General features: G+C 38.5%; 1 protein-coding gene across 1 annotated transcript; it reads left to right on the top strand.

The window, feature by feature from the left end:
- Positions 1 to 453: 453 nt before the first annotated feature.
- Positions 454 to 18,488, top strand: LOC139980790 (PHD finger protein 12-like). Its single transcript, XM_071992725.1, has 15 exons — positions 454 to 860; positions 1,549 to 1,730; positions 4,365 to 4,437; positions 5,236 to 5,438; positions 6,173 to 6,372; positions 7,228 to 7,339; positions 7,849 to 7,981; positions 8,621 to 8,779; positions 9,632 to 9,757; positions 10,545 to 11,223; positions 11,642 to 11,773; positions 12,518 to 12,597; positions 12,991 to 13,162; positions 13,962 to 14,044; positions 14,395 to 18,488. Exons 1-15 carry the CDS (start codon positions 810 to 812, stop codon positions 14,740 to 14,742), a joined length of 2,733 nt encoding a protein of 910 aa, XP_071848826.1. The 5' UTR covers positions 454 to 809; the 3' UTR covers positions 14,743 to 18,488.
- The last annotated feature ends 1,869 nt before the right edge of the window (positions 18,489 to 20,357 follow it).

Below are 20,357 nucleotides of genomic sequence, written 5' to 3' on the forward strand. Positions count from 1 at the left end.
ATTTATGTTTCAGTACACAGTTTGACATATTATAGAAGACACGTTTCATCGTTCTGTTAGCTTTATCGCTAGAAATGTTCGTTTTACCGAAACCCCGCCTGCCACTGCAGGAACTATAAATGAGTATTTACCGTTCTTCCATCACCCCTTCCTGCTACGGAACGCATTCGAACTACATATGATACAAGACTCTTAAAGGGCTATTCCACTGTAGTTTTACTTCAAGTTTAAGCCACATACTCGGTAATAGCATTTTCTATGACGAAGGTTCGGATCATTTAAAGATGGTGATATTTTGTGAATGCACCTGGCAACTGAACTTTTTGGTTCGCCCCTAACATCCAAGTCACATGCTCCACTGCCGCTTGAAATTTCTTCCCTCCTCCTCTTCCCGATATGCCCCTTGCGCTCTCCCTGCCTTTGTCTTCCACCCCTTCACACCCCTCTATATTCTTTCGACTGGTTCTTTTCGAGTTCGGATGTAGCGCCATGATAGGTCACGGCAGCAAGAACAATTAACAACAGCCTCTTGTATTGTGCATGCGAAGGGTTTCTTGTGTCAGACACAAATGTTGAAGTGACTGGTTGTCAGAGGCTAGGACATAATGTCAAAATGCGGCATGATTCAGTGCGGCAAATGAGCTAACACAGTACCATTGCGCTGTATTGCTGTTGTAGTATATTCTGTATTATTATAGTACTGCTAGAGACTATGCATGATATAGCATAGCAGAGAAGACTGAGTGAGAGTGTAATGGAGCCTACCAAACTGTCTGTCTCTAAAACATCTGTTGACCGAGAAACTTAAAATGACGACAACTGTTCAGTACGACTTGGATACATCAGGGGGTCTGATGGATGTAAGTATCATTATCGTCGTTGATTGAATAACCATTCAGTGGTCATGTTGGACAACAGTTCGTCTTGGAACTTGACTGGTCATTTCAGTTCGCATTACTACATTCGGGACCGGGACTGAGTCTACGAATCTCGAGATTCAGAACTCATTTACAATTCCTGCTTCAATAGTGACTGCAAATACTATCCATCGTTATGTTACGTGAAAAAATGTATTAGGTGTTTATTCCAGTGAGAAGTTTCTCAGAACCGTCAGTTATCAACGCTGACGAACTCTTTCTTACCTCTCATTTTATCGTCTCTCGATTTTAATTGTTAACTCAGGTTAGGCTAGGCTCATTAATTGTTAGGCTATGCTATAGCTCAGAATAACGTTCTGCGGGTGCGCCTGATGATATGGCATGTTTATCAGCGCAGTACGAAGGCAAGCTACTTCCAACGGATGTACTTACCGCATTTCTAAGAAACACATGTCAGTTTAACCAGATGTTAAACCTTAGCATATTTGAGATAGAGAAATTGAGTCCTTAGTTGACTCTAATCTAAGTTTTACCCACAATGAAATCATTCAATTCCTCAGTCCTCAGCTAAGGAACAATAGAGACATGGCCTAAAAACTTAAATATGGCATGACTGTCAGCTGTAATTTTGTCAGGCATGTAACTTCTTTTTCTGGAAATGATCTTGTAGGAAATCCAAGCTTTGATAGCACCACCTCAAACAGATGAACCAGCTCGAAAATACAGACGGATTGACAGAGAAACGAGACGGACAGGAAGAACCACTAATAGAGACTGTTGTGACAGCTGTCATGAGGGAGGAGATCTGATATGCTGTGATCGTTGCCCTGCATCGTTTCACCTACAATGCTGGTAAGTAAACCTAGCCTAGCGGACTACTGTATAGGTGCTTACTTTCTGGTTAATAAGCAAGTTTATAAGCAAGTAGAATTTCAGAGATGTATCAAGATTGGTTGGTACGTTCTTGGTCACTTTGTGGTATTACCAAAGTTTAGTATGAAGTATTTCGTATTCAATCCACTCATATTGTATTAGGCTTGTAACATACAGGAATGAAATCTAGTGTACTGTAACTCTGCTCACATACTTTTTGCACAGAGTTTGTGGCATTGGTTGGAATCTGTACTTTTAACTTTACTGTTTTTCATGTTACATATTAGATTAGAAATGGTTTTAGAAAAAGGGATTTGTCGTGATGAGATCAGAGAGATACAAGTCAAAAGAATTTGTTCGCTGAGGTCACTTGTACTGATCCTTTACTTTTCGAAATTTCTGTTTGAATAACAAATAATTTACAAAAACTAACATTAACAGTGGAAATCAGAAAGTCAAGTCTAACATAAAAATTTGTCCTCCCTACTCCCCTTCCCTTTAAATTGTACAAATTTCTTTAATTTGTAAAAATTTTGTCTGGGACTGGTGAGTTTTTTTATTAAAGTAGAAACTTCATTGTAGTTTTTCCCTTAGTTACATAGAATTATATTTTATATGCCTCTTGGTACAGTAGATCCTTTTTATTCAAGTGTGCTTTGACAAGAAGGGAGTAAAAAAAGCAGGAATTTTCCATTTGGTTTTAAACAAACGAATCCATGTGGTAGTAATGTGTATACTTTAACGTAGCCCATGGAATTATTTGGCATTCATTGCAACAGTAAGAAGTTAAGAACAGTAATAACATATTTGGTAATTGTTTGTAATTATTAGAAACTCAATGAGTACACCTTGGCTTGGTTCCAAGAATGTCATACTAGTATGAGATCACTATTTAAGTTGGTGGGTATCAAGGGTCAACCAAGGTCAACAGCTGAAACTCTGAAAACCTTGGAAACATAATAACTGCGGTAGCAAAGCCTGGATGAACATATATATTTATTGATCAATCTTAGTGAGCTCATAAATGCCATTGACATTTGTGGAGATCAAAGGCCATTTCACGCCAGCAAAGAATCAAAGTATGAAAACACCTTGTAATCATAAAAGCTCATAGAAGACATCTTGGTGGAACTTCATTCTTATTTTGTTATTTTATGTGTAGGTCAAAGGTCATTTGAGGTCAAAAGATTTGAAAAATCTGAAAACCTTGTAAAGACCAAGCTTTTAAATTTAAACTTGAATGGACTTGACAGTTGATGTCAATTATAATGTGTATCGTACTGTACATAGGATTGCATTAATTAGCGCAATCAGTTTGATGATCAGTTTCAACTCAATTATGGTCAGCAGGTGAAAAAAAAATCCTGGGTACAATGTTGCTGTTGAATGTTTTCATATAAAATTTGACACAGATTCACTTAGACAATAGGCTTTCTGTTTGAAATCACAGTTAATATACTGTGCACTCCCTTGTAAAAGACAGGGAGCTTTATTTGAATGAACTTTGACCTGGAGGAGAAAATATAGTAAATATTGATAGGTATGACCAAGAACTGTATACTGTTTTATATAGCAACACTGTTGGAGTTACTGTACATATTGGTGGAACATGTCAAAGTGTTAATCTGAAGCAGGGCATGTGCCTGTTTGCTATCAATGGCTTCTTATACTTGTCTGGCTGCCTCCCATTAACAATATTTCTAGATCCCCCTTATCCATGAGGTATTTAAAGTATTCCGGCCACACCTGGCATTTACAGTACTGTACATTTAATAAACTACTATAAAATGAGTTTTTGAATGCACAGTACCTGTATACAGTAGCCATTGCAGCCATAAAGAATGCCTTATTCGTGTGCTGTTTTGAAATTAATTTAATTGGAAATTGTTATCATGGATCAACTTTTGTTCATAAAAATGATAATTTTTGTGTCAAATCTCACTCAAGAGCTGTAATTTTGTGTCACGAGGAAGAGGATCATATATGTGAATACTGTAGCATTAGTACTTCTGTCATAAAGATAAACAGTGGTTTGTTAACTTGGAAGTTGATACTGACTCACTACTCATATCAGGACAGGTATGCAAAGTAGAGTAGTTAAGTTTAGTTTAGAGACCTTAAGTACAGACTTAGCTTATTTGAGAGCCTATTCGTGTTAGATCCTGGATGAACACCGGCTTATTTCAAGCCATCCCTTTTCGATTAGTATTCAGAGGATAATGAGACGGGTGTGAATTCGCTCCCATTCCTGCTCCCGGGACCGCCATTTAATGTCTCCATCGGACGGACGAGAGCGTAGACCCCCGCATCTGACCACTCTCTCAAATACTGAGGTGGGAACTTAATATTGGGGAACTTTCTGTTCTTTGACAATACCAAGCAAAATTAAGTTTTATTTAAACTGAAAAGAAGTAGATTTGTCAAGCTTGTGTCAATCGATGGTATATATTACCTTTTCTGGGATATAGTTAAAAAATCTGGTAAAATGGGTACTGTACCTATTGTTGACAAATTAATGTTAAATACAAATTGTTCAAGTTGCTGCAGTACTAAATTAAGAGATTGGGTATTAACATGAGTATGTATCGTTTTTCCTTTTCAATTTCCTTTCAGCGACCCACCGTTAGAAGAGGAAGACCTCCCGACAGGAGACTGGGTGTGTCATAAATGCACCGTAGCACCACAGGTATGGTGTTTAATACATTGATGATAATTACATTGGTCCTTCTCGGTTCAAACTAAGTTTATTTGATGTTAGTATTCAAATTCCCTGACGTCAGAACTATCAAACACTTAGTACTTGTGAGAAATGTCTAGTGAGTGGTGAATGTATTATAACATCATGTTTTAGGACATAGTTCATTGTATTTTGCTATTGGAAGTGTCGATAAATACTAGCTGTAAGAGTTTGACTTCAAGGCATTGATAGAACTCAGAATTATGTGAAATGGATCTCCAGTGTATTTGTGTGTGGTATGGGAACGAAACTCAACTTTCTAAATTTAAAACTTTTCAAGTTCATTTCTTTGATCATGGAAAATAATGTCAGAATGATAATCTCTGGGGGAACAAAATGTAGAGAGTTTCACAAAATAATTGAGAAATTAGTACTAAACGTTGAGAGGTATATACAGTGCAGAAGGGTAAAGTTATAGTGTCAACAAGACCAGGCAGGGAATTATTTATCTGATATGCCATTGCAAAATGCTATTCAAAATTTGTTAATTGTTATACAGATGCATAGATGTGTACTGTATATCAATGTTTGTTCACAGAGAACTTAGGGCGACTTGAGTGTGTTTGGAGCTTGGAGGGCCTCCCCCCCACCTCCCCCACGTCCACCCCCCAAAAACCCTGCAAAGCTGCTATGTACACACAAATTTAAAAAATTATTCCCTTTAAGGGGCAAATGTGGTAAATACTTAAATTTCTTTTAAGTCCAGACTGGCTTTCATTGATCTTAGTATTGTTATTGCACATAAAGCACATGGAAAAGACGGATGCAGAAATAGTTGCAGCCATGAACATTCCCAAGTCCATCACTATGAAAGATGACATCCGAGGCATTGAGGACAAGCGTCAAAGCGGAGATTACTTTAAACCTCGGAAAACTCCCGTGAGGCTCAACGACCGGCTACGAAGAGACGGTAAACAGTGTATGAGATTAGCGCAGCTACAAGCTTACAAGTAAGTCAAAGGTTCAGGGATTTTCTCAAGGCATGGCCAGGGACGAGCTTGAAAAGCATCTTTAACACCGTGGTGTAGATAGTTGGTGTCCTTTTGGGGTGCTATATCGTGCTTCAAACTACTGGAAGGCATAGTATACTTTCATTTTCCTTTGCAAAATGAGTAATTTATGATACACTCTCTCACATTTAGAGTTAGTCTATCCTTTACTCCCTTAGTACAATGGGTAGAAACCTGTTCAAAGATGTTTCCCACCTTTGTGTGAAAATGATCATACTTGAAAAGAAAAGAAAAAAACACCCATTCTGCTGTTAGGTGTTGTCTTTTGCAATGTCCCTCGTAGGCCTATTGTTATCCCTCACTAAACAATCAATGTTTTGTGATTAAATATTACCATGTTGAATCACATAAGTGTACAATTTTTTCCAATCCAAATAAATGTATTTCTTTCTATCATACAAAACTATGACATAATACCATTTTGAGTTATTCTGGAGAAATAAATATGTGATTGCACACAGGCCTAGATGCCGTTTCATCTGAATCATTTGAGAATTGAACCAGCCAATTGGTGTTACCTTTGATTTAGTGGCTCATGTTACCTCAATGTCAAAAGGCCACCATCCCTTCCTCAGCCAAAAATTGCCCTTTGCCCCATTCTTCACCCCTAGCTGCCTCTCTTTGCTTTCCTTTCCTTACAAAACTGATGAACAAACTCATTTTCTTCCTCATAGGGAAGCTCAAAAGGAAATTAAAACTGGAAAGAAAGAAGATCAGGAGAGACCAGAGAAGACGGACCCGGACGAGGATGATATGGAGGAGATCCTCCAATCGAAGGGAAACCCTCTCTTAATGCTCATCAAAGCTGCATCCATCCAGAACCCTAAACAATTCCAATTGCCAGCTGAGGTCATGACACATGCTCCATTGCCAGGTACTTTGTTCTTCCTCATGAGGAATTATTTTCAACCAGCGTTCTGCGTTCAGTCGTCAGATATTTTACGGAACCTATAAAGTATCACTCCCACAGTGGATCAAAAATGATTACCAACCCTTCCTAAGTCAATCAATCACAAATGCAGTTTACTTTCAGTCAGTGCAAAATGTTTCCATCGTTTTTCCCTCCATCTTGTGCCCAGGTTAGGTTTCCACGACGTGTAACATAAGTCTGAAGTTCAAAGTTAACCACAAAATGTTGTGGTGACAGATTTGAATTGCTATGTAAACCATCTGAGGCCCTTCTTGATCTCCATGTGTGTTCTCTGTGTGGGATCTCAGTGTGTTATCTCTGTATGTGATCTCTGTGTGTGATCTCTCTGTGTGTGATCTCTCAGGTGTGGGAACTCTCAGGTGTGGGAACTCTGTGTGGATTTCTGTGTGTGATCTCTGTGTGTTCTCTGTGTGTGATCGCTTTGTGTCATCTCTCTGTGTGTGATCTGTGCATGTGATCTCAGATCTCTGGGTGTGATCTCTCTGTGTGGGATCTCAGTGTGTTATCTCTGTATGTGATCTCTCTGTGTGTGTTCTCTGTGTGTGATCTCTCTGTGTGTGATCTCTCTATGTTCTCTCTGTGTGTGATCTCTCTGTGTGTGATCTCTGTGTGTGATCTCTGTGTGTGATCTTTATTTGTCTTTCTCTGATATTCTATACATCGGACAAGCAGGTTTGCAATGTTGACGTCACCGAAACTTTGCAAATTTGTCAGTTGAGAGGCCACCTCAGGGTTTATTTCTTTAATTAAAGATAAACCAAATCTAACCTACCTGCATTTTTTTTTTCTTTCTCAAAGGAATGACGAGAAAGAGAAGGAAAGAAGACGTCAGCAAGAATTTTAAACATATCCACGAGCTTGAAAATGGAATGGTACCGCTTCCCGCAAAGATGTGCTTTCTCTGTAACAAGTCAGTATATTGTAGATATTGTAGAATTGAGGATTGGAGGGGGAGGATACCCCTTAAGGGTGAATGATGGGGAACCCTTGGTATTGAAGAGGAGAGAATTTAAGTAGAAACTTGGTTTTTCTAAGGACATTTGGCTACTGTTCTGTTGGTTTTAATTTTCTTCAGTCGGCAAATAACCACGCAGACAGTCTCCACTCTGGTTACAGCATGATATTATTTGTTACAAAAAAGATGGTTGTCATGGCTACGTTTAGCATAATAGCATGGTTGGACCTTGTGCAACCACCTCAGTCAACTGTGACAGTATCAGTAAAAATATTATTCAGAATTCTTTCAGAGTCATACCCATGTATGTTTATTTCTGTTGATTGGCTGCAACAGGCGTAAGAGCCTATAGATGTGATAAAACAAAGCAAAAAGTAATTATTGTGGAACTCGTTTAGAGAAAACCGTTCGATAAAACAACTTAACAAACCTGCTTGTTTGTCTTCTTATTTGTGTGCCGACAGGAGTTGTAGAGTCGATCCGTTGATACAGTGTGACTACTGCCCTCTGTTGTTTCATCGAGACTGTTTAAGCCCGCCTTTGACTACTTTCCCGACGGGGAGGTGGATGTGCCCGAACCATCCAGAGAATGGCCTGGTAAGAATATCTTTGTTTCCTTGATCACTTTGATCTGCAATCTTTATTACCCACCATGGAGGACTATGCCTAACCCCACCAGACCCCCACCACTCAGAAATGATGCTCATAAAGCATGTGTGTATGTCATAACTCGTCCTGTCAACTTGATGCCACGGTACTAACTTCCATCGATTACCATCTGCAAGTAATGAAGACTGTAGTTAAAAGGTTCCGACATCTGGCTGGAAGAAATCCTGCGACCCTCCAAAAACAAGAAAGATTAGTCAAAATATTGTATTTGCATCTTTCTGAAGCATAGCCAATGGCTTTAACGTTTATTCTGCTTTCATCTTGTTTAGCTTTTTTGTTTTGTCCTTTTTGTGTGTCTTTGTGACGAAAGCTATGCAGGTTCTTGTGTATATAATTGCGCAACCATTGCCCTTCAGCATTTTGACGTGAAGGCTAACTGTTAGGGTGGTCTGGTCTGAGATTCTAGACCACTGACTGTGAAGACCATCCAATTTTTGGTTCGTTTAAGGGACACAGTTAGCTGTTGATTTAATCCTTGCCAATGTCTCACAATGTGAAGTGTAATCGTGTTGAAGCCACCGTTTGCATTGGTTATCAGCTTATGCAAGTTTTCCGATTTCCTCGTAGCCCGAGTTTGCCAAGGCGAGCTATACTGAGAAATGCAAGATATACCATGATATCAACAACAGGATAAACCAACATGCGGTCAAACTGGACTTCTTGAATAAGATCCACGCTACTGGACCGCCTTGGAAGGATAAACCGGAGAGACGGAAACCGTCACAGGTAAAGAGCAACCGTTTCTCTTCTCTCATCTGTACGGTCAATGCTGAACGTAGAGCCTCACTGTAGGAGTGTGGATATCCACTTCAGGGACCTGATAAATACTCTTTTTATCTTGGTTTATATCAAAACAGAATTTACTAATCAAATTTCAATCATCTATTTTCTGTCTGTTCCTGTTACAGCTTTGTTTTTTCTCCTTTTTTGAAAGTGGGATTGAAAGTGTGAACAACAATAAAGCCATTGCATCTCTTATGTACAGACCATTTCTACTTGCAAGCGAGACTAGTCTTGCTAGTAAATTTGTCGACGGATTTGGAAGGAAGACAATGTATCGCTTCCCTATTTTGAAGTGTAAAAAAAAAAGTAGGAATCAGGGATTGAAGTATTTCAAAAGAGAAAAAAGTCAGCCAAGTTTTGAAAGTTCATTCCAAATGCAGCAGTATGTTAGCTTACTATTTATTTCTGGTGGTCAAAGCAAAATGTTCAAAATGTGAATTGGTCTCCCTACATTTCTGTCAAACTAAGAAGAAGGAAACTGTAACCAAAGTGAAAAAAATAGTTTCAGCGGTGACCCGAAAGAATCCGATAATGTTTATGCAGCAAACTGATGAACTTAATTGACATCCGGTGAATCCTGCAGAAAATTTAATAGATGAGGTCAGACCGACCTGATGGAGTTCATGAAGTAATTTGGCTCCTTGATCATCCCATCCTTCCCCCCCCCTCCCCACCCTCACTCCAGTACCCTTCCTGATCTTAAGAGCTGTTATTTTTCCTCTCCATAGTTTTTGGGGGACTTTTATTTCTTCTTCTGCCTTCTCAATTTCATATCTTCATCTTTTCCAACAACAGGTACCATTTTCAGTTAAAGAGCATTACAGACACCCACCGTCATTATTACCAACGTCCCCAAGGGGAACATGGGCAAACACATCCAGCGTATCAGAGAGGCTATGCACTCCAGTGGAAAAGGAAGAGGTCGGTGTCCTATTATTTATTACCTTAGGAATCCACGTATGGCATATTTATAAAGGAATGATACAATATGTAAAATAGGATAGATTCCAGAAGAAAAATTCTGTGAAATATTTGACGATCAGGTATGCATTACATTATACCAGTCCATAGTATATTATTCTACAAGAATTTTACAGAAAACCACTGAAATAGAAACAAATTTTGAAGTTTAAGTACCATAGAAAAGTTAAAATCTTCTGCATTTAAAAAAAAATATGACTAACCTGCCAGGTCACTACTTAAGTAACTAAACTATTAGGAACTTAGGATAGAGAAAAAATTTAACGTAGACGGTTTTGGTAACAGCTTCTTTTCGTTGCCATGGTTGCACATGACATCAGTAGCACTGCTAGCTTAAATAGGTGCAAGCTGTTATGCACCACTCCCCCCTTCCCCTCCCCCAAAATGTGTGTTCAAAGCAACGTTTTAAAATTAGTTTCTCAGCAAGTGGATGTGCCAAGTAATAACAGTGACTGTTACCAATACAGTATATTCCATGAATCCCTTTGTTACTTCTCTGCAAACAAAGTTTTACCTAGATAACCCCCAGTTTGAAGGTGTCTGCTTGGGGAATAGCTGCTTTCAAACTGGGAGTAATTTTATACACCACATTATCAGGGAATAATCTTAAGTGTTCAAAGTTTGTGCAGGAGTTTCAAAGGCTCCAAAATTTTTTTACACTTGTATAGCACTTTCCGATTTTTTTGACACAGGATAAATTTTTAACCCTGTTTCATTTCTTTTCCAGTGGTTGAAATCAGTCATAAGTCTGCAGTCCAGTATCGCCGTTCATCTGACCAAAAAGGACCTGTCCAAATCGGTGCCAGTGACGCAGAAGATCGTCAGCGCACCACAGCTTTTAAAATCAGAGAAGCCCAAAGAGATGCCGGTCACCAACTACTCGTCCAGTAAATTATCCCATGGGTTACCACCATCGATCAGTGAGGTCAATCATATACATAATTCCAAGCACGAGAATCACGTCGGATTAGATCCTGTCAGGACTCATGAGACAGGCGAGTTTAAAGATAAAATCAGAGACGGGCTCAAGAAGGAACTGACCAACGGCCCCGAAGTTTTATCGAATGGACCGTCGGTTCCGGACAAGAACGAGGTCATGGACCATCACGGGGGCTCCACCAACAAGAAGACCAAGAGGGCTGACCAACTGAAAGACTTTATCTCGAGGAGTAACTCTGTGGACAAGTGTTTGGATGAAAGGCCCGCCAATCATGTTAAATTAGCTACAACCCAAAGTTTAAAAACTTCTGGCGTCTCGACAACACAGACTAGCGGGCATTTATCCCCCTCCTCTGTGAAAACGGTATCAACTAGTTCCTTGCAAAATTTACGGGTTACCACCATTATGGTTCCAGGGAGGTCGAGCAGCACGACCGCTAAGACCGCGTCGCTTCATGGCAGTAGCGGTAAGATAAAGCAAATTGTTTTCTTTGGCAATTCATGCCATTGTGCAGTGATTTCATTTTAAATTTGCATGGTAGGGTGATTTGGAAATATTCACTTGTAGCAGCATGCACTGTGTGCAATGTAACATACTAAATGTAATACTAAATGTAACATACAAAAAAATTGTTGATATCTGCATTTAATTTCACAAGAGGTGTTAAATAAATACCTCATCAAAAAGTCTCTTGCTTGTCAGATTTAACCTTAACAATTTTCCTTTCTTTGACTTTTTCGAAAGAAGTTAAGACTTCTGAAATTATACAATTTGTAAATACATCTTCTGCATTGGTCGGTTGGTGTGATTGTGTGTGGGAAGGTGAAGAAGGGAGGGAAATTAATTAGAGAATAACTTTTGTGAAATTGTCTTTGTCATAACAGGTCCTGATAAACTGGTGTCCAGCAGTAATTCAGCTCCCCTCTCGGACAAATTAACATCTATATCCTTGCGGACATCGCCCGCTCTCCTCAGTCTTAATAACACACTGCAGTCCTGTGTAGAAGGATCTGTAGGTAAGGGTGGATTTTGAGAAGGCTTTTAATTTCTAGAAAGCCTGTTTCTTTCCATAACCATATTCCATTTATCTCTCAAGATTCATTCAAGCTACATGGATAATGTTCAGTAAAGATTATGTCAGGGAGTTCTCCTTTTTGCTACAACAGTGTAAGTTACTAGTTAACCTCAACTACAACAGTGTGTAAGTTAATAGTTAACCTCAACTACAACAGTGTGTAAGTTAATAGTTAACCTCAACTACAACAGTGTGTAAGTTACTGGTTAACCTCAACTACAACAGTGTGTAAGTTACTAGTTAACCTCAACTACAACAGTGTAAGTTACTAGTTAACCTCAACTACAACAGTGTGTAAGTTAATAGTTAACCTTAACTACAACAGTGTGTAAGTTAATAGTTAACCTCAACTACAACAGTGTGTAAGTTAATAGTTAACCTCAACTACAACAGTGTGTAAGTTAATAGTTAACCTCAACTACAACAGTGTGTAAGTTACTAGTTAACCTCAACTACAACAGTGTAAGTTACTAGTTAACCTCAACTACAACAGTGTGTAAGTTACTGGTTCATGCAAGTTGTATGAGGATATTATATTAAATGAAATATAATTATGTCTGTTAGTTAGTGGATTTGCTATTGTTGCCATTTATTAATTGCTGTTTAGAAATCATCTCTATATTAAAATCCTACGGAATATGGGAATAATGAATTTTTGTAAGCTATCTTCTTTCCTTTCAAGCAGATGCTGAATTGAGTCATCTTGATGAGAAGTTAATCCAAGTTTTAGCCTGGCAAAGGCTTCAACAACTTCTGCCCTCAAAGGTACTACTTCTTTCTCTCTGAAAGTTAACCAATGAAATACTCTTTAATATTAACATAACTTTTAACATTTCTCCAGTTTACATCTTTCATTGGTTACAGGACATTTCCATGTTCTGTTAACTTTGTGACAAGACTTTTGCAAATTATTTTGATTGAATTTGCTACGTGGTGAAAAAACAATTAAATTTTCCCTGCAACTTTTGAAAATTTCATACATACATTGAAAGCAGCTTAAATGTAAAGGAATTAATTTATAACATTTCAAAGTAGTTTTTACTCTTTTAATTTAGTTCCTGTTATAGAAATAGATGCTAATCTCAATGGATAGGTCAACATAAAATGGACAAAAATGTTTGTAGTTTTTAAACATCCTCCCTCATCTCATTAATGCAGACACCGCCTGCAGCTACTACCAAAGATTCACCAAATAGTGACATCGACCAACCCTCTCCGGTGCCAACCAAGGACACGCCTACACCCATTTTGGGTGTGTTCTGCCCTCTTCCATCTAAGGACTGTTTGAAGTCTGTAAAGATGAGGAGGAAATATTTCAGTATTGGAAACAGTGAGTATTTAATTGCGCTGGTTATTGAATTCACATTGTTTTTATTTTCGTTCCCGTTGGTATGAAATACGGTTATTCTGTTATCTGTAACAGGGTATAAAGGGTTGATTAAACCATTTGCTTTTGAATTAAGCACTTGGAAAAATTTTTGAATGCATCATCTTGAAAGTGAAATTAATGGAAACAAAGTTAGTATTTGTAGAGTAATATATCTTACTGCGCAAATACCAAAAATGTGTATCTACAGAGGAACGTGTGGATTTCTGATTTGAGCAATAGAAGTCTATAGAATCTTTAAATGTCAAGACATGTAGTATAATAGCTGTATCAAATATCACTCTTTTGATCCCTTCCTGAAGGCAGAAGGAATCTATGCGATGGTAATGGTGTGTTGTGACACTTGCTCGTAAACGCTTGTAAACTTCAAAAGGATAATACTTCATATTTGGTGTGTAGGTTCCCCTTTGGTTGAACTGGTTTGGGATTGTTGTTGGTATTGGTCAAAGGTCATTTGAGGTCAGGACAGGTCAAAGTCTGAAAACATTGTTCAACACAATTTTCTCAAGAAGTGGAAGTCGGGTGAAATTCAAACTTGGTGTGTAGCTTGCCGTTGGTGAGTAGATGATCTGTAGTGTTTATCATGAATGTCAAAGGTCAGAATTTACTGCACAATATCTTAATTTTTCTTGCATACCAGCTTTTGTGTTTGTTATATACATATATATATATATGCACATACACACACATGTTTTTAGCCATTGATGTTCACAGTGCTAACCATGTATTTCTTTCCACGTAGGTTCTGATGCAGACATGTGCCTCAGCTATTATGGACATTGCAACTTTATCTCTGCCAAACATGCAAGCATTTTCTATGATGAGGTGAGGTTGTCATTTTTCAGTACAAAGTGGTGTTCAAATGGTAGACAGTTCTGATACTTTGTGGGCAATAAATTGCTCCATCTTTTTTTTCTATTATTTTTTTTTTTGATCTCCAAAATATCTTATGGATCTGATTAAAAAGAAATTTTTGCAGGAAGTATACCCATCGTTGGTAAAGATGACACACAAATCTTCAACCAGCAAAGTATCCTGGGTAAAAAAGAAATTGCTTAGTGTCGGTGGTGAGAAATGCTGTTGATATTTAAACGTCTGAAATATCTTTCATCACCAGTTACTATTTTTTCTTTTCTCTTCCTCTGTTTTTGGGGCTTTTTTACCTCCTCACTCAGGCGTCGAGGCACTTTGAACTCTTAAATTATAGTGAATTCGGAACGACGGTCGACAGGGTGACATATACGGGGGCGGTGATCGAAAGATCTGTGAACAAAGTATCCTCGTCTTTTGTGAAGTCGGTGCGGAAGTTTTCCAAGAGGACTAAGTCGTCTGAATCTACAGACAGGACGTCAGTGGTGAGGCTGGTCGAAAGACCTTGCCGATGTGCAACGGACGTTCAGTCGGACAATGCTGGTTGGGAAGGCACAGCAATGTTACATCACGGCAGTCATGTGCAATTTGGCTGCCTGGAATTTGTATTTAGTGTAGCAGAGGCTGCAGTTTTACCTAAGTCGGTCACATGATACAGGCGAATGCAGTCGTTTTAACTGGTCCTTGCATTCACGAGTCATGGAAAAGTCATGTCCAAGCTGCTGTGTAGTTTCCAGAGCCATTTTACGATACAGATGGGAAAAAATCATGGCTGGTGTCTTGCAGGTTTATGAGTCTTGGAAAAGTCACGTCCACGTCGATCTACCGTTACCCGAGCTGTTGTGGATACAGACGAGAGAGAAGTTGTCCGCAGGTTTGGCAGGGTCTTGCGTAAATGGAAAAATCATGTCGGTGTCGACCAAAGCCATCCGGGGTACTGTCGAAAGTCATCACGAGGAAAAGATTGAGAAGTATCGTTAATAAATCACAAGCAGGGTGGGATGGTGAGTCGTGCCGCTGCAATAGCAACAGTATTACCAGACTTATTCAGAACATGGATGGAAAACTATAGTGGGGTTTAACATTCAACAGACCTTCAAATATTCAGCAAAGTGAAAATAAGTTTTGTGAGAAATGTTAGCAAATGAAACGGGAGACCTTCGGGTCAAACGGTAGGCCTCTTCTGTCACGATTCCGTCAATTTTATTTATGTTCACATGATAAACACGTTGGTATTCGTCAAACTCAGGATGTCATTTTTTATCCCAAGGGCTTGCCATAAATGGAATGAACCCGAGGAGGTGCCATATGTACTTCTTGGGTCAAAGGCAGAAAAGGTTACAAATGTTAATATGGTTGCAAATGAGTAGTTGTAGGAATATCTAAACTTATTTAACTTTCAAGTCCAAACATGAATGGACCAGCATTTTGTACTTAACTCCTTGGCTTAGAAGTAAGAACAGGCTACTGTACACATGGAGATGTGTGTGTACTGGTGGTTCCATGACCAGTGAAGCGGTTGATCGCATAGTAAAGAGGCTGCCTATTGGTATTCTTTAGAGTGTCTTTTTGACTATACTGTTAGTACTTACTGATAGACAACTGTGTCAAATCTTAACAGCAAACACCGCTTGGCTGGAATGTTGGAAAGGTAAACGGTACACATAGAGATATGGCTGTGATCATATACTGCTGGTTCACAACCAGTTTAGCAGTACATGTACGCTGCTTGGTCTCTCCTTAATAAGCTAGCTATTCCACTATGCATTTAGTATTTATCAATAAACAGTCACATCAAACGGTGTCCCAACTATACCTTCCTCCTAGTTAAGAAAATATTCCAAAATTAGATAACTGGCAAGATTGTTTTAGTGTTTATGAACTATGGAACCTTGTTGACTTAAAGTAACAATGCAAAAGTCGCAACAATTTCAGCGACACCCATAATCCCAGTTTGTAGTAGATTTTTGTCTCAAAGCAAGGCATCTGCTAAAAGGGTGTTCATTGTTAAGTAGGTTATCATTTGTTTAGCTAGATTTTGGAATACAAACAACATACACATAGTTTGTATTTGGGCAAGTTTGAAAATGGCAATGGACTTGTGCAATGGAGATGGAGTACAAAGTATGGAAAGGCTTATTGAGGCCAACCTACCTCAGGGGTGCATATGTCTTCCGCAAGACAAAAGCTGTTACCCTTTTGTCACATTCTCAATTCTTTGAATCAAGAATCCAAATTTGAAACTGACAGATATCCAGGATTGTGATGAAAGCAATCTTGAACAACTGTGTTAAGTTTGCTGCCAGATGGTAAATGTGTGATATTAGAGGACTTGTTATGTTAATCTGAAATTATCTTGTAGGTCAGAATAAAAGGAAATTTGTGACGAAATTCACACTTTTGAATTAAAATTTAAATATTATCAGAGCTGTTAGTTTAAATTTTGTTTGAATTTTAATATGTAAGGGTTGTAGTGCTGAACTAGTGGGATGAAGTGCTGGATAATCTAACAGGCAGCTGAGAAAAATGCTGAGGGTACTGTCAACCATACGTTTCAATTATTAAGGATTCTACCGTTTTGGTAACAAAATTATATATTGTCTTTCCAGCAAAACTAATAGTCCCCGTTGTTCAGAGTTGATTGTGTGGTTCAAACGTAACACTGCGTTTATTAGATGCAGCTGATTTTAAAGGATGTCGGTTATTTGCATCATGTTATAAGTGACCATTTCTATGTAGCCCTCTTTAAAGTCCAAAGTTTCTTCTAGGTAACCCTAGCTAATTGGCCAGCAAGGTCATGGGGTCCTCCAAGGTCAACAGATTTCTGTAAGCACTTCAGGCCAAAACATACCAACTTTGTATTCAGGTTGTGCCTTCAAAAGTCACTTTAAAGGGACGAAGGGGGCTGTTGGGAAAGCATATGGTGCCTCTGTGCCCCAGAGGGAGTTAGGTTGGCACTTTGCTAACCTGTTATATATGCAGAATTATGTAAGGTTAGCTACCTCTGCAATTAAAGTGTGGTAGATCAGAAACAAACTGTGGAACAGACTTCTCCAAATTTTACAGAAGTATGTTTGATGTCCAAAGGAGAAGCAAACCCAATTAACATCCATAGCTTTAATTCATGCTGAACAACAACTCCAAAACTGCTAACAACAAAAGATAACCAAAGATTTGATCAACCACATCAAGCTTGTTTGTGAAGAAACAAACTGATATCTCAGATATGGAAGGGAATTTTTCATACCTGTTTGCAGAAGCCTTGCATCGGAAGTATTTCTATGACATAGACCAAATGACGATGATGTTGCTAGACCTTACTTCTCCTGTATTGAAACAACAAACTATTTATTCTCCAAAGATGATTTGATGGCAAGAGAAAGTATCTTTCAACAAGAGCAAAACTGCAACCAGTTATATCAAATACCTCCATCTGGTCACTTACCTCCTTGAATATGGTAGAGGGGGTAAGAAGAGGCCATGTTCACTACTACTGTTTTTTCTTCTACAAGCCGTTCTTTTGTTCCTGACGGTAGGCAGCAAGGAATCATTTGTTGTTTTTGTTTTGTTTTTAATTACCAATCAGAAAATGTCCAAGAAATCCTGTGTTGATGAGATTGGATCATCCTTCAAGTTCTTGACCACACTCACACATCCTTCAATAGAATATTGAAAGTAGTTTGCAGATTTGAAAATTGTTTATTTTTTTTTTTTTATCATTGTTTTCACCGTGAATACACTTTATACGACTGCCAATCAGCCTTTTACCATTATTTGGAATGAGTTGCATTTTTAAAACGATTATGTCACCGAAAGATACCACATTAGGAAAAAGTGTTGCCTTAGTTGGTACCAGGGGCAATACAGGACAGTATAATTCTTACCTACATAGCTCATATGAGCTCCAAATTTCCTTGCAGTGGACAGGGAAGGGGGGGGGGGCGGTGTGGGGAGGACTGGAAGACTTGTTGGGAGGTACTTAAGATGTGAGCAGTGAAATAGGGGCCTACCATCCTAGTGATCCTCCAGTAAAATGGAAGTCTTATTTGTGTATTATTCTCATGATGACGATTTGATGGGAATCTTTGTGTAAGGTATTTCGTAGAAGATTCCATGTTTTTGCGAAACCTGTTTCTGAATGATTTAATGGAAGAATTTCTATTGATCTAATAATTGGAATGTTTCTCAGAGAAATGCATTTGATAGTAGCCACATATTATAAACCTCTTTGATGTAATCAACTTCCCCAAAATAGCTGAAAAACCCATGATGTATGCTTAACCAGTCATTGGAAACGATGGCTTCAGGATTAGTTAAAACTAAGAATACCATGTGAATACTGTGTACAAAAACATGTTAGTTGTGTTATTCATAACAAACGAATAAATTGCATTTAAAAATGATGTACTTGTGTTGTGTCTTCTGTTTATTGGTTTTGTTTAATTTTCTTTTGTTTTACACGGATATTGACATGCAAATCTTTACTTTATTATTTTATGAATATTTAATTACTGATATTGTCAAAATTAATTGACAAAGGAACACGTTACGTTAGAATGGAATCTACGTGTAATATTTTGTGATTTATATGATCAACTCTCATACAATGGAAGGCGTGGGAGGGTTCAAACTTTATCAAAAATTTAAAGTCAAAGTGATACATATACCTAGGTCTGTAAAGCAAAATTCAGGTTATGCAAATTTCAGAGATTCGCTTCTCTGCAGAACTTACAGGGATCATCTCTAAATCAATTTTTCCCGAAAACGAGGATCGGAATTGTACGCAACAGTTTCATTTGAAGACATTGGCTCAAGTGTACGGGGTGGCCTAGCAGAATGTTGTTGAATACACATCTATTTCGAAATGATATTCTGTACCCTTCAGATTCTTTCAAAACCATGAGAAAATCAGGCATGAGACTCTTCCGCGGAAACGCGGATTTCCGATTTTTTTTTTTTTCATTTTCGCGTTTTTTCTCGTAATTCGCGTTTTTTATTATTTTTTTATTAATTTTTTTTTATTAATTTTTTTATTAATTTTTTTTTTTTTTTTTTTGCCGAACATGCTGGACTGTGAAGGGAAGGAACACCGAATTTGACCAGTGGTGGAATCAAGTAGCACAAAGCAAGCAAAAAAGCCTTTTTTTGGTTCAAAAAAGCTAATGGATAAATTATACAAGCAGAAATTCCACACTTTTTTGGCGAGTTACGTGATGTGATAGATTCCATCTAGAGTCCACCATTTTGCATTTAAGCCCTCCTTACCTGACAAAAAAATTCTAAAGGGGAGGGGCCCCCTCCCCTTAAACCCCTCCCCCAGGACGGCGATCGATAAATTTCAGATTTTTTTTCCCCAGCTCAGTCTCATCCCTGGAAATGATGGACCTTTATTATCGTGGAGTGTGGAATTCAAATGCTTGATAAATTAGCAGCTGTAAGTTTTTGAGAGGTTAACAATAGTCATTGCCATACCCGATGACCCTCACATGCATTCAGTTCATGATAACGACCACTAGTGACCTCAAATGTTTTTTTTTCCTAAAGCAGCCGAGTGATCAGAGATGGTAAACGGGAAGATAATTTTATCTGCACAATGTAACGTTTCAAAGTGAAAGTACGCCCCACTTTTGGTACATCCCGGTTTGAAAGTGACGGGCGTCGGGAGCTATAGGTTGGGTCCATGGTCCCATGGACAATTATGCCACACATCCTGACACATAATTCAGACCTCTAAGCAATCGTTGGCTTTCGGATTTGTCAGTTCCTCTTGATCCACCCTCTCTGCAGACTGCAGGCCAACCTGAAGTAGTAGAAATACGTAGTAGAAATTACCATGGTCCAGAATTAGGACACATGCGATCATGATTGCGATATATGCTGCCTGGTCAATCAAAGGACCAGCTTTTTCCGCGAACTTTTACAACAGCAGGATTTTTTTCCATTTGCAATTATAGGAATAGTTCTATTTCAACGTCTTTGCCATGGACTTCTGGTTACACTTGCTTATCAATGGTCACATGGCGTGTATATGGCCTATAATGAAGGAAACAAATGCTCTACCAGCTTTGGCATTATAAATTCGGACCGTAGAACAGCTCTAACGACCCTTAAGACTATGTAAAGCAATAATTTTGGATTAGTTTGTGGTAAACTAAGCTATACTAAATGTACACTATTCCTGACTGAACCTGAGAAACTCCTCACCATGATGCCCCACCCCCTCCCCCCCCCCCGAAAAGTGTCTGGTCACGTAATGATTCAAATTTCA

Source organism: Apostichopus japonicus, chromosome 15, assembly GCF_037975245.1.
Source record: "Apostichopus japonicus isolate 1M-3 chromosome 15, ASM3797524v1, whole genome shotgun sequence".
Taxonomy (NCBI): domain Eukaryota; kingdom Metazoa; phylum Echinodermata; class Holothuroidea; order Aspidochirotida; family Stichopodidae; genus Apostichopus; species Apostichopus japonicus.